This window comes from Dasypus novemcinctus, chromosome 11, assembly GCF_030445035.2.
Source record: "Dasypus novemcinctus isolate mDasNov1 chromosome 11, mDasNov1.1.hap2, whole genome shotgun sequence".
NCBI classification, from domain to species: Eukaryota; Metazoa; Chordata; class Mammalia; order Cingulata; family Dasypodidae; genus Dasypus; species Dasypus novemcinctus.
In genome coordinates this window covers 112,976,654-112,990,327 of record NC_080683.1, presented here as the reverse complement: position 1 = coordinate 112,990,327, position 13,674 = coordinate 112,976,654, and the positions used below count along the sequence as shown (strand labels likewise).

The 13,674-nt window shown below is 37.5% G+C and overlaps 1 protein-coding gene across 27 annotated transcripts in view; it reads right to left on the bottom strand.

The window, feature by feature from the left end:
* Nucleotides 1-1,038: 1,038 nt before the first annotated feature.
* Nucleotides 1,039-13,674, bottom strand: part of EYA4 (EYA transcriptional coactivator and phosphatase 4) — a 271,160-nt gene continuing 258,524 nt past the window's right edge. For 15 of the 27 annotated variants that reach the window (XM_058307490.1, XM_058307502.1, XM_058307488.2 and 12 more), the window contains 3 exons: nt 9,910-10,031; nt 7,959-8,059; nt 1,039-4,365 (listed from right to left, as the gene is read on the bottom strand). In XM_058307490.1, coding sequence (XP_058163473.1) covers nt 4,285-4,365; nt 7,959-8,059; nt 9,910-10,031 — 304 coding nt within the window. In that variant the 3' untranslated portion in view covers nt 1,039-4,284. Of the gene's footprint in view, nt 4,366-7,819; nt 7,921-7,958; nt 8,060-9,909; nt 10,032-13,674 lie in introns of all 27 variants that reach the window. The other 12 variants (XM_071218667.1, XM_058307500.1, XM_058307483.2 and 9 more) reach the window with 1 other exon arrangement.

Sequence of the window (13,674 nt, the reverse complement as noted above, 5' to 3'; positions counted from 1 at the left end):
TAAGAAAAAATAAAAATAAAAGTAAAAAAAAAAAAACCCAATCAGGAAGTTGCTGTAAATTCAATTTCCCCCTGTTCAATCCCATTCTGAGGGCCACCACCACCTCCAAGTCAAAACTTCCCAAACAGGATTCAATATCTCCTCCAGGAGATGACAGTCAACTGAGTCTTTTTCTTCTTTAGTGTTTCCAATTGAGAAATGGTAGGGGTAGGGGTAGGAGCACATGCTCAAGTTGGGACATGCTTATTCGCGGGACCGTTTAAACAGCTGAGTAAGAATATGGAATAGAAAAATAGGAGAGATTTGTCTGGAGTTCAGGGGAGAAGTGTGAGCTAATACATAAAAGTGAGTCTTTTTTCACTAATTCAAATTTCAATGGTAAGTGGATATGAGCAAATAAAGGGGGAAATTAGAATATCAGTTTATTTTAAATGTATTCATTATATCCCTTAGGTCATATGTGTTTTCTGTATGCATGAGACTTACCAAAATGTCCCACATAAATCCACATAAATCCACATAAATTTCATTAATTTGGAGGCTAATATTTTTTAAAATTGTGAATAAGCAGAGTTTAGTCTGAAATCTGTCTTTGGTTAGCATATAAACAACTGGCAAATAGATCAATAATATATACAAGAAAATAAAAGAGCTGTTAAACCTATTTCAGAGAAACACTTCACTATTAGCCTCTTGGCAGCTACTCATAAGCCATATTCCATATCCTTCTAAAGGGAACTTGTCTAAATATCCCAACAGGCATTACTTTATCCTTCAAGAATTGTGGCTATATTATGTACTTGAATGAAACTACTTATATGCACAAAACTCTGCAAGTCCATCTTTTCAGCGGACCAGCCCACTTTCTAGTCTTGATTAGTGACATTTTACTACGTCAGAGCTCAGCTTCCCTTTACTGCAAATATGTAAGTTAGGCAGAATGAAAGGGAAGGTGAGAAAACATGAAGCAACCTGAATATGAATTTCACAATATCTTGAACTGAGCTAAATGTACACAACAAAAACTCTACAACCTGGGAGGGTGAAGAAAATGAAAACATTTCCAAAGGTATTTATTGAGAAATAGTAAAGATGTACATATTTTTACAAGCTTTTAATATTAATTTACATTTCTTTAAATTATGTAGGCCCCAACATACTATACCTTACTAATACATGACAGAACCCCTTGACTTTGAGATTTCATAATGCTACAATAGTTGGGAGTCAAAATGCAACTTTGGCTCATGATGCTTAAATTTGTTTTCAAAAGAAATACTAAATGCCATATTCACCGAGAATATAGGAATAAACAAATGTGATTTTAAAAAAATAAATTTCGTATTGGAGCATGCTGTTGACACTATTTGAATAGCTCACCCAGAGACCAAGGAATAAAACATAATTAAAGAGAGTTATTACCTACTTTTTGTGTGCAAACTGCATGATTCTAATATATATATATGTATATTTGCATTTGAATGTGATTTACACATTTTTGCAAGGGTATGGTGACTTAATCTCATATGCTATAATATTGTAGCCAAGCTATTTTGTCACCGAAATTACCCAGTCTTGATATTTTTCAGGTGCAGCACAGGTGGCTTTCTTTCCTAGAAACATACCAGGTCTGTTCAGTAGCCAAAAATCCATTTTAGTTACAGAACTGGTGTACAATAAGGCACAATATTCTACATGTAAATGGGATTTTGGGATCACTAAAGAGGTTGTTTATTAGTTTATTTTTCCAAGTAAGAAAGGAAGAGGACTTTCTCTTCCTAAGGTAGGAAAGGGAGAGTTCTAGCCGGGGAATGCGCAAAATCACATGACGAAGCTGTGCCGTCTCCTTGGCCCGCACCGTTGTCATGCTAGAAAGACTGTTGTCCATCAACCTGGCATTTAGGTCTGCTGCTGGGAGCCTCTTCTGCTCACACAACCAGAGAAAAAGATGTGTGTTAGAAGCAGTGTGGGTCGGTGCACTCACTGGTCCTTCCCTCTCTTTTGGAAAGGCCATTTCTTTCTGCACCTGCAGGTTTTTAGCAGCATATGAAGTCTGGCTTGTTGGAGATCAAAAGAATCAACACTTTAGATGTAAGGTCACAATTCTATACAGGAAAAACATTTTTTTTTTCACAGCAATAAATAGTTAAGTTTCAAGTGCACAAAATAAAGCACTAATAATCAATGCAATTCTTTCATTTTTTAAACTGTTATTTTCAAGATAAAGGGTAAAAGAAGGTCAGGATTTTGTTATGATTATTACTGAAAGTATTCCAACCTTAATTTGTCTGCAGCAGCACTTGGGGTACAGGCAGCCAAAAGCTACAAAATTTAAACAATAAGCTTAAGGTTTATTAAATCGCATAAATCACAGCCTTATGCAAAATTGGGGATCTCAATCTCTTTCTGCCCAACATAAACACAGCCTCAGAACTCAGTGAAGAAGTACAGGCTTAACAATCTAGCAAAAACCCCATCATGTTTCCATAGCGCCTGCTGTGTCCAGTGTGCAAAGCCCTGACCTTACTGAAGCCGCAAAAGCTTCGTCTGATGAACGATCACGGACCCGTTCCCTGATGAGAGCACTGCCTTGAGGCGGGATTCCAGGTCCCACATTAGGGCTTTATAAACAGGATTGCAGATGCAGACACCACAAAAACTCTCCTAGATCTTGAGGTCTTAAATTTCCACCAAGGGAAATCAGGTCATAGAAAAATGACAGGAGAATCTGTGTCATGTTCCTAAACATGAAAAACAAAATGAAACATGCAAACAGGTTCTCCTTGCAACGAATATAGTCAATTGTGCAGGAATGTGCAGGTAGAAACGCACGCACACAAGTCTGCAATGGAGAGACACTGCATTGGTGTGTTCTGCAAAGACAGAGAACCTGGGAATAGTTTACTGTCGTGATTTCAGTAATGCTGCCAAGGTCATGCTCTCTTTGCTAATTTATTTTATGGAAATCGTAGGTAAAATTTTCATAAATTCGCTTTCTTAAAAGCCATCCTGGGCATTGGCTTTCAACTACTGATGACATTTCATTTTCACAATGGTATTGGAAGGCATGCACTTAGCTTTCCATTAAGCCATTTTCACATAATACACACAATCTAAAAAGAGTTGGGGTGATAGATTTCGATGATTTGCATGAGAATATTTTGCTCTATGCAACTTACACATACCAGGAAGTCTCAAGCTCAAAACTGTGCAAGTTGGCATGAATATGGCTCTTAGTTTTCTCCAGTAAAACTGTAGAAAGGGTAACTTGAGACTTCAACATATATTTCACTTTCTAGGTAGAGGTCCCACGGTCTTTTGTAAGCCATCTGCTTATGACTGAATGCACAAATAATTGCCTCATGCAATGATTGGAATTATTAAGAACCCAAACAAAAACACAAGCTTTTCTTTATTATTATTTTTTTTCTTCTTCAAACAAATATGCAATTTCTTGCTGCAGTATTAAGCTCCCATAGCTTGAATTTTCAATTTGGTCATGTTGAGAATGAGCTATAACAAAGGTTTTGTTTTTCGTTATCTGCAGATTTTTTAACCAAAGTTACATTGTAACACACAAACGCTGTCTTGTCTTTAAGGCACAGCATATTGGTATGAACATTCTGTTTGCCAAACTTAAAAAAAGAGACAATATTATATTCCTCTTTCCCCTTCCCCAACCCTCCCCCACCAAAGAAAGAAAAAATTGCATCCACGTTCAAAGTCAGCTGCTAATAAAGTCACAGTAAATTATTTTCATCAATAATTTACACAAATTACACGTCTAGATAGGGCTGTCCTTATCCAGTCTGAGTGCATTCCAATTCAGATTTTCTGGGCTAGGTAGGCTAGAGTCAGATTCAAACCTCAGGGCTGAGAAGCTATCCCGTGTTGAGGAATGCTGTTGAACACCACCTCGTCAGACGGAGCCCGGGTGCTGGTGCTTTCCGGGTGAGAGTTCCTTGCTAAAGCAGTGAATTCCAGTTAGGACTCATTCGGTGTGTACCAGCAACCTCCACAGATTTTTTTTTTTAAACCATTAAAGGATTGTAAATATAAGACCATAGAGCTTCCTTTTTGTAGCACTAATGTTTAATTCCATTCAGCAATCTGAATTCTTCATTCCGGAATTTTCATTCCAAAGATGATTTCATCCTTTAAGACAATTTATATGTGTAGAGCCAGAGGCATTGAATCACACATAAAAATTCAGTGTACTTGAAATATCTTAAAAAAAAAACAAAAACAAAAACAAAAAAACGGATCTCCAGCTAGAGAACACAGTTACAAATACTCTAATTCCAGTGCTTGGTGTAGCGCCAAGAGGTCTGAGTGACTTGATATCCTCCAAAAGGGCATGTTGTGCTGTGAGGCGAAGAGATGGAGGGATGGGAGAGAGAAGGGGAGGGGATGGAGAGAGATCATAACTATCGTCTCGGCCAAGCAGCGGCAACACGCAAGGGTGTGTGTCCACCCAAGTTCAAGGCAGGGAGTTTTAACGGAGGGATGATGACACAGGAAGGCTTGGGAGCATCAAGAGGGCATTGTCAAAATCATAAAGAAATAGATCTGAACTGGAATTTGAACGATGACAAAAGCCAATACTGAATTTTCTGATGCGACTGAGTATTTATTCTGGAAGGTATCATTACCAACATCGGCATCAAAACATCAAAATCCTATGTGGAGGATGGAAAACAACTTTTAAGTCCTTCAATCACTCCTAAAGGTCTTGCTCTCAGTTAGAAATAAAGTGAAAATACATGAACTTCCTAAGTCCAAGGCCTTTTTGCCTACTTGAGAGCAAAAGATCATGAATTCTTTTCTATTTAAAAAATAATTTGATGATGGGATTTTATAAGGTAGAAAACTATAAGTGAATGATCAATTTTCACACTGCTCTGGGGTAACTATTCATTTAGGCCAACAGAGTTGACTTGACTTATTTCACTGGTATAGGGCTGACAGAAGAAACTCTAGCATGCATTCTCAAAGGGGAGATAACTTCCCCCAGGGGAACATAATGGCTTCTTGTGGAGAGGGAGGCAAAACGATCTTAGACATTACAATGGTTCATGGCTCTCCAAAGAGATACCAGTATACAGCATGTATGTCGTATTAAAATTTCAAGGGAGGGGGATTATTAAGAAAAATATGCCTAAAAAGACTCCTTTGGGGACAATAATGGGAAAAAGGTTGAGAAACACTGCACTATTGCAATGGACAAAAAGAGAAAGGTTATTTCTAAGTTTGGGTTAGATGACATCTTCTAGAAAACATACATGTATAGAATATATATTCATATCTAATGGATATACATATACCCAATGGGGAAGATATTTTATTATAAAAATTAAGCTTCATCACATTCATGACTATTCTTACACATTTCTGTGCTGTCCGAAAAGGTAGCTGTAAGCCATATGTGGTCACTGGGCACTGAAAATGTGGCTAGTTCAGTGTAAAATACATATTGGATTCCAGAGACTTAGAATGCAGAAGTAAACTTTACTATCACATTAATTTTTATATTATTTGGTGTTGAGACAATATATTTTGAATATATTTGGCTAATTACAAAGATCATTAAAAATAATTCTCCCTGTTTATCTTTTTACTTTTTAAAATGTGGCTTCTAGAACATTTAAAATTACATATGCAGCTCCTATTATATATTTCTTAGGACAGCACTGATATACATTACTTTCCCTGTTTGAGATTTCTTCTTAAATTGCCAAAACAAGGTATGTGTTTAGATCAAATCAAAGTACAGAAATTCAGCTAGAAGTAACTTTATTTTCCATTCAGCTCAGATCTATTTGTAATAACAAAATAGTACTTAATATTTCTGCACATGCGATTACAGCTACATCCAAAGAAGAGCATGCATTCTAGGTACTAGAGAAACCAACCACCTGGATTTCAAAATAGAATTATAAGCCTTTCCCATCACCAAAACTGTACCTATGTAAACACCCACTTAGAAGTAGCATTCTAACCAAGGTTCTTTTTCACTTGGAGTCATGCCTTTTTCTCCTGAAGTTATGGGTGTAAAGCAGAAGGTATAACAATTGGTGTAACATGTCTAGCTTTCCCACCATGGATAATTGGAATAGAATTTATAAGTTTTATTTTTTAAGGACAAATATGGTTTCTGGTTTGGAAAAACGAATTTTGTCACCTCCAACCCAGACATACACAAATTTTGCAGAAACTAAAAGATTCCTGGCAGTGGCTGTACCATTACTGCTAGTTGTTGCATGCAATTTTGGTGCCAATATGAAAAATAAAAGCAGCATGGACTCAGGACATTGACAAACTCCAGAAGAGATTCCAACTGTGTGTGACTGGAAGCATTTCAAGTATAGTCAGCAATGAAAGTTGGGTTCCTTGAGGCTGCAGCGCTCACCTCATAGAGAGCATCCTTGGGGCCAGTGGGCTGGCTTGTGTCACTGACTTTGCTAATTAAGACCAAGGTGCTCTGTGGGTGGTAGCGTCTGCAGCAGCTCTCTTAACGCTATGGAAAAGCATGGAGAATTTCAAGTACGGTTGCCAGTGCTGTCACCAAGCCTTCTAAAGTGGAAGCGGTTTCTCTTTCTCCATTTTGCTTGATGTGAACTGACTAGAAACATAAATCATCTCCTTTCTCTTTCTATTATAGCCATAAACTTTTCTAGGGAAATCTTTAAGTTGATAATTTTTTGGAAAACAGAAATCAGTTAAACCCTCCTGCACATGGACGTGCTTAGTGAAGGCTTTATTACATGATGATTTGAAATCTTCTCAGGGTAACAAGGATAAAAATGCCTTCTATGAAAAACATTATGAGCTGATAGAGCATTGCTTTAAAATAGTGATTGCTCATTTGGCTTTGTTTCATAAATTTTAGCACTTTTACCTTGGCTAGACAATGTTCTGCCATCATTCATTGAATGAAGCCGTAAAGCTCAGGTTCGCGCTGACATAGTCTTGGGTCTGAGGTCAAGCCCAATATCAAGCCTCTCTTGATCTTGAAACAATCATTTAAATGTTTTCAACTGCCTTGGCTTCTTCTTCAGAAATATGGGTCAAATGAAAAGGCTTATTTAAACACCCAGGGTGAGGAGACCTGGCTGTGTTCGTGGCCAGCTGCTGGATTTCAATCGAGTAGGGATGGCTCACAAAACTGAGGGCACACCTCCAGAAGATGGGAAGTACATTGTCCCTATATCTCTGGGACAAGTTGGTAAAAACGGATCTGAATAAAACGTGCCATTCCAATTGAATTTTCTTGAATTCTTTCTCAACAGTTTTTGTCTTCACCTATTAAATCTACTCTTAGCATTTATCATCATAGAGCGTACTTACTTCCTAGCACTCACAAGGACCATGCTGCATAAAGGAATGGATGAGGAAAAGGGTAAGAACTGGGCCTTTGATATGATCTTTCAATGCGGCTCATTAAACCTTCTTATCTAGTTGAATTTCTTGTGCTTGACAATGGTCGTTTCCCCCCCATCTTCCTTATAGACCCTGCGTCACTGGCATCTGTGTGTGTGAGCATATGTACGTGCATATACATCCACCTAAAAACACATATATTTGCACATACACATAAATATAACTAAACCTTCCTGTATTTCCTATCAAATTTCAGGCAAAAAATGCTAGACTCCAAATGGTTCAATTTGAATGTAAGTAATGACCATCTCATGCTCTCATTGCTTTGCACCTATTAATTGAAATCATTGGAAAAGCTGCCATTGGGCCAAACTACAGGAATGCAAACAAAAAGGCTTGCATTAGAAGTATCACACCAACATTGTTTGAGACAGGTTACCTTTTTTGCTGCCTGTTCTTCTTCTACACCATCCCCAATTACAACATATACTACTTTTCTGCCAAACCTTTGCATTATTCGTTCAAAGCAACTTTCTTTTCCTGGAAGATAAATGAGATAAAGTTCAGAGTGAAGTTACCTGGTTAGCGGCATGCTCCTCATCTCGGCCATCTCCAATCACAACATAAGTTATGTTAGTGCCAAATCTGGACACTATACGCTCAAAACAGCTTTCCTTGCCTGAAAAACAATGCACTGCTTATTCTTCCAGCCACTGCATTTGTTAACCTAAAGATTTATAAAGTGTTAGGTTAATTTTTCTTGCACATTACTTAAACTAGTTTGCAACCTCTAGGTCTAAGAAACCAACAAACAACACAGTAGAATAATGTAAGTCTCTGCTTAGGAAGACTACTAAGTTGTTTAGTAGACTGTCCTAAGCAGAGACTTAAGCATTTGACTCAGGAAAGTATAAATATATTTTTCCACCAAAAGAATATTGGAACAATTTTACAAGCATCAACTGTAAGTTTTAGGAATATTTTTATTTGATTCTGTAGCTCCATTTTATCTAGTTTATTTTAAGTACTATTGAAAAATCAGCTAAAAATATTATGAGAAACTGAAGATTCACCTAAAAGGAAAGAGGAAATTAAGGTGTGGGATTCCCTTAATAAGTAACAGCTTTCTTCAAGTGGATGGGAGCTGGTCTGCTCAGGGTGATTGTACTAAGGGTGCTTTCTGATTGGGCCACAGCACTGGTAATGCCATACCCTCTGATTGCACTACGGGAATACCACTGTGGAATATCTGTGTTCTTTGTTTTTACAACATTGGTATTCTCTCAATTTCATTCCCAGCATGTTCATACAACCAGAGCTACTTTTGCATTTTTCTTAATCTGTTAGTTCAGAACTCAAAAACAAAAACTGGCTTAAGCGGAAAAATAAAAATGATTTTTTTTCAGATAAAATATAAGGAACAACTTGGCCTTACTGAAAGAAATATCTATGTTGGGGTAAAATGATACAATTTGTCAAAAAGCAAAATCAAGTTCTCTTATATATTAATTCTGTTAATACAAATACATATATTGATGTAAAACATGCATTGGATTGGCATCAGGCTTCTAAATTGTAGTGATTAGGACCGTGTGGAGTTTCCTTTATGAGAATGCTGGGCTCTCTTTAACTGGTCCTGAGACAGCTGCAACCAGGGCGCCTTTTGCTGGTGCCAGTATCAGACATTTGCAAGGCCCAGGGCAGGTTATTTTTGGTGGGGGATTTTAGGATTTTGAACTTCTCTTGTCAGGGTGCCAAAGCCTGCGTTTGTTGACCTTCTGGGCACATAATAAGGGCCCATCTACTGCCCCAGGCATTTCCTTGACAGACAGTGGAACACATGAGCTGTTTTCTTTTAACTCTTTCAAGATGGCAGGAGTTGACGAGGTTTGGTTTTTGCAAGTTTAATAGAAGTCATAGTCTGTGAAATGCACTGAAAGTCAAAGATGACTTCACAGATAGACATTATCCAAACAAAGAAGGTTGGGGTTCTCTGATCACCACCGCACATTTTTGAAAATGGGGATTTCCAGCCCCTCATATGATAGGAATATTCCAATTATGTTTTCTGATTCATGGAATTCTTTCTTTTTTTTCTGGAATAAAGGACAACTAGTTCAATCCATCTGAGGCTCTCCTGTAATGCCAAAGTAGTATTTTTATCTTTTATGTAAGGATGCAATGCTTAATCACATATTAATTAAAATATTAAATACCGTGGGTAAAGAGAGTGCATATGATTTAGGTAACATGTGCCATAGTGCTCTATGAAATATAAAAAGTTTATCAGAACTACCCAGATACTAAGTTGAGAATTTCACTAGTCAACAGTCCTTGTAAAATCTGCACATGTACAATGAGTTGCAGGGCACTTTGCTAGCTGAGCTCTATCCAAATTTGCCTGATGCTCTAACAGCAAAGTTGCTGAAAAAGGGAACCATGCAGATTCACATATTAAAAACTCCCACAAAACACAGATGGGAACACATATCATATTTAAAATAAAAATACTTAAAGTAATTTTCTTACCTATTTTAGTTGCACTGTAAATATTTTCAATGGGGAAAGCACCTCCTAAACTGTAGAGAAGAACTTTTGCAAGTGCTGGGATCAGTTGGGTGGTCGTTACCAAGACATTTACGCAGTTACTCCTGAGTGGGGAGGAAATACACATATTTGTTTTCTAATACTAAACAACTTCTAAAACAACAGGTTTTAAATTGTCACTGTGGTCTCTGAATTTCACAGTAAGGGGTCCCTGTTAATCTAACCTTTCAACATTCAACAATTATTTATAGCGTGCTTACTCTATGGCAGGCACCATGAAAGGTGCTGGGGAAAATGAGGGACGTGAAAGGCAGCATGGGAAAATAAGTTGTGGATGGACGACAGATTTGTTTTCTTTTCTTCTGCTTTAGACCATGAGGTAGAGAGAAAAGACAAGTATACAGATAAGTACTTGAAATAGCTTCCATAATGAAGATATTCTCAAGTTCCTTTGGGGCCTCAGAGAATGCCTACCTCCACCAGTAGCAATCATGGGAGGCTTCTTAGAGGAGGGGATGGCTTAGCTCCAAGTTTCACAAGTACCTAGATCATGTATTTTTTGTTTCTGGTTCTATGACTCTGTGCCCCACAGTTTTCTGGGCCTGGGAAGCACAGGATATAGACAGAAAGAGGGTGATGGGATGGGCAGAAGAAGTTTTTGGATTCTAAGAGCCCAGGGAGTCCCAGTTAATGGGGTGATGGATGATGGATCCTGAGCAGGAGAAGTGGAGGAGATTCTGACTTATTTATGAATACGGTGAATTCCTGAATCTCCTCAAGGGCAAGAAAAGGGCAAATTGCATTCAGTTAGTCTAGTTTCACCACTTTACAAAGGTACCCTTTGAGCTTAGGATGCCCCCACTGTGAGATTTAGAGCTGTTTCTTACTTGTTAGGATAATGGCACAGATAAAGAAACACCAAGAGATTGGGGGTTGTAGGGGGAGATCTAGAAAGAATTCAATGAGTCTCCCTTTCTGGATCATTAGAAAGTTGGCCCATGCTGCTTGGAGTGGCTCAACCACTCACATGAAATTGGGAATCAGAAGATATAAAGCTCTGGACGCTTATTAGATATTTTGTATCACAAGCTTTTAATACATATTTGTGAGGACCTGTGAAAGAGTCTCTAGAATTCTTTCTAGAATTTTCTAGACGTCTATTCACAGCAGAAAATTGATTTTAAAGAACTTGATCTCAATGGCAACTTGGGAGAGCAAGGTGAATGCTACTTTTCATGGCACTTACCTCTCAGTATAGTTAATATTATGCTTTATTTTCTTTAGACACACCATTTGGAAGAAAAAATTATGATTACTTAAAAAATAATAATGAACTAGCTTTTAAAAGCAGTTTCATTTCTGAATTATCTCCATAGATATCTGGCTTTGAATAGGAGCTCTGACTCCTGAAAGCAAGTGATACAATTATCAGTTATATGGGATAAAGAAACACAGGCTTTGAGAGGTGGAAATTTAGTATTATAAATACAATCCTTAATTCTACTGATATGGACGGGAAGACTTAGGAAACGACTTGCCAATCAACAGACAGAAACTCCCCAAATAATGGCAAAATTATTACTAAGAATAACTTATAAACACATCACTACACTATATTGTGGCACTTGAAGGTCTATATCACATTTTTTTCAAAGCCTATTCAAAGTCAAATATAGACAAAAGCCATGGAAAAAAAACATGGCAGAATAAAAGAAAGCATAGGTTTTTAAAATTTAGAGATGTGGTCTTGAAACCCAGTTTTACCATTTATACTCGCTGATCTCTAGAGTTACATAAGTTTTTTTATTATCAGTGTTGTATATACTTATAATGGAAAATTTATAAAATACAGAAAAATACAAAGGAGAAAATGAAAAGCATCACTTATCTAACATCAAGAGAGAACTGCTCTCCTCATCTTGTGCATTTGCTGTCAGTGTTTCTATATGTGTATATATTTTTCCATTGGTATCACACTATACATACCATTTTGTGTTCTACTTTTTCACTTATTTAAATCATGAGCCTATTAATGTATATGACAGTGCTTATTATTCCCTCTTTCCCTATAAAACATAATACATGGAAACTACTCTATCATGTGGATGCACCATAATTTTTGAAATTTAAGCCTAAACGCTTGGATTGTTTTTGATTTCTCAGTATTATAAATAATGCTACCATACACACACACACACGTATAAATGCTTTGATTGTTCTTAGACAATTTTCACAGAAGAGGGATTAGGGTCAGAGTGTATAAACATTTCTAAAGGCTCTGATAGAAAAATCAGCAATGTTTTATATAAACATCTGTTTTTCTGGATTTTGTGTTTTCTGTTTTCCAAGGATTTTGTGGAAATGACTCAGATAACTTAGCAAATTGAATGGCGCTTCAATGTGCATCATTGACCTCATTTTCTCCTTCCCTTCCTTGGCACACCATTATTTGTTTCTTAATGGTGAAGAACGCTTGCAGGTGATTAAGGCCATCTGTTTAACCATTCAGTTTTAGTAAATTTTGGTTTCTAACAATCTGGGAGATATCTTTTTTTTTTAATATGAAAGCTGAGGACCTTCTCAGAGAAACATACATCTTCCTCTATTTTGCCCATAATTTCTGGGGTTCCTCGTGTCATCAGTTCTTGAGATCACAAGACCTCCAGTCCCACTTTCAAACAGCTTAAATGGGTAGACGATTCTTCTTTACATGATCCCCAAATCCCTCTTCCAACGATTCCTACTCATTCATCCTAATTCTCTCCTTTACAGATAGAGAGAAATCAAATTTATTTTTGGTTCAACAGGTCATACAGAAGAAATTGGTTCTCTTCCCCCACACCTGACCCTTCTTCAGCCTGAACTCCCTGGTTCCTTCCTCAGCTGCTGCTTTCCTGCGGTTTGCACAGCTCTAGACCCTGGGACAGCCCTGTAGAGCACAAGGCACCGCCTTCGCCTGTCATCACCCCTGCTGGAATGTGGCGTCTACAGAGCAAAGTGCAGAATCGGGAAGTTCTGCCTTCCCCATCCCTTTTAGCCTCTGATATCCCTGCAGCTCCGGATGATGCCACCGGCTGGGAGAAACGAAGGCGGATACACCTCCATTTACTGCCCATTACTTTCTTGTACTTAATACTGGACTCTCCTTTTATCCTGACAAGATTTTTCTGTATCCTGATTCGATCATTCCAAACCCTCTCCCTCTCTGAAATGTTGTGATATCTATAAATTTACTAAGCATGCTTTTATTTACTCATCTCATGCAGAAATGAAACTATGGAATAGGACAGAAGGAAGATTCATCCCCTCTGCACTAGCTATCACTTTCCAGACTTATATTACTTTATTAATTAGCATTAATGACACATGGTTGTCCAATCAGTTATAAATCCATTTAATTCTATTATCTATCACTAAGAAGTCAGGGTTTTGCTGTTTAGATTAAACAACAAAAAAGGTTAAAATTTTTTTTCAAATATTTTCTATTTTCTCTTGGTTTTTGCCTTTTTTTTTTTGAGGTACAGGAGATTGAACCCAAGACCTCGTATGTGGGAAGCCAGGACTCAACCACTGAGCCACGTTGGCTCACCTTCTCTTATTTTTCAAATGCATTTAAATTACATGTACTTTCTATTTTAGCTAGAAATACCTAAAAACCTGCATTTTTGGAATGAACAACCTGTTTTATTTTGCCATCATAGTGGTACTCTGCCACTAAGACAGAGGTCCTTCTCCTGATCCATTAGA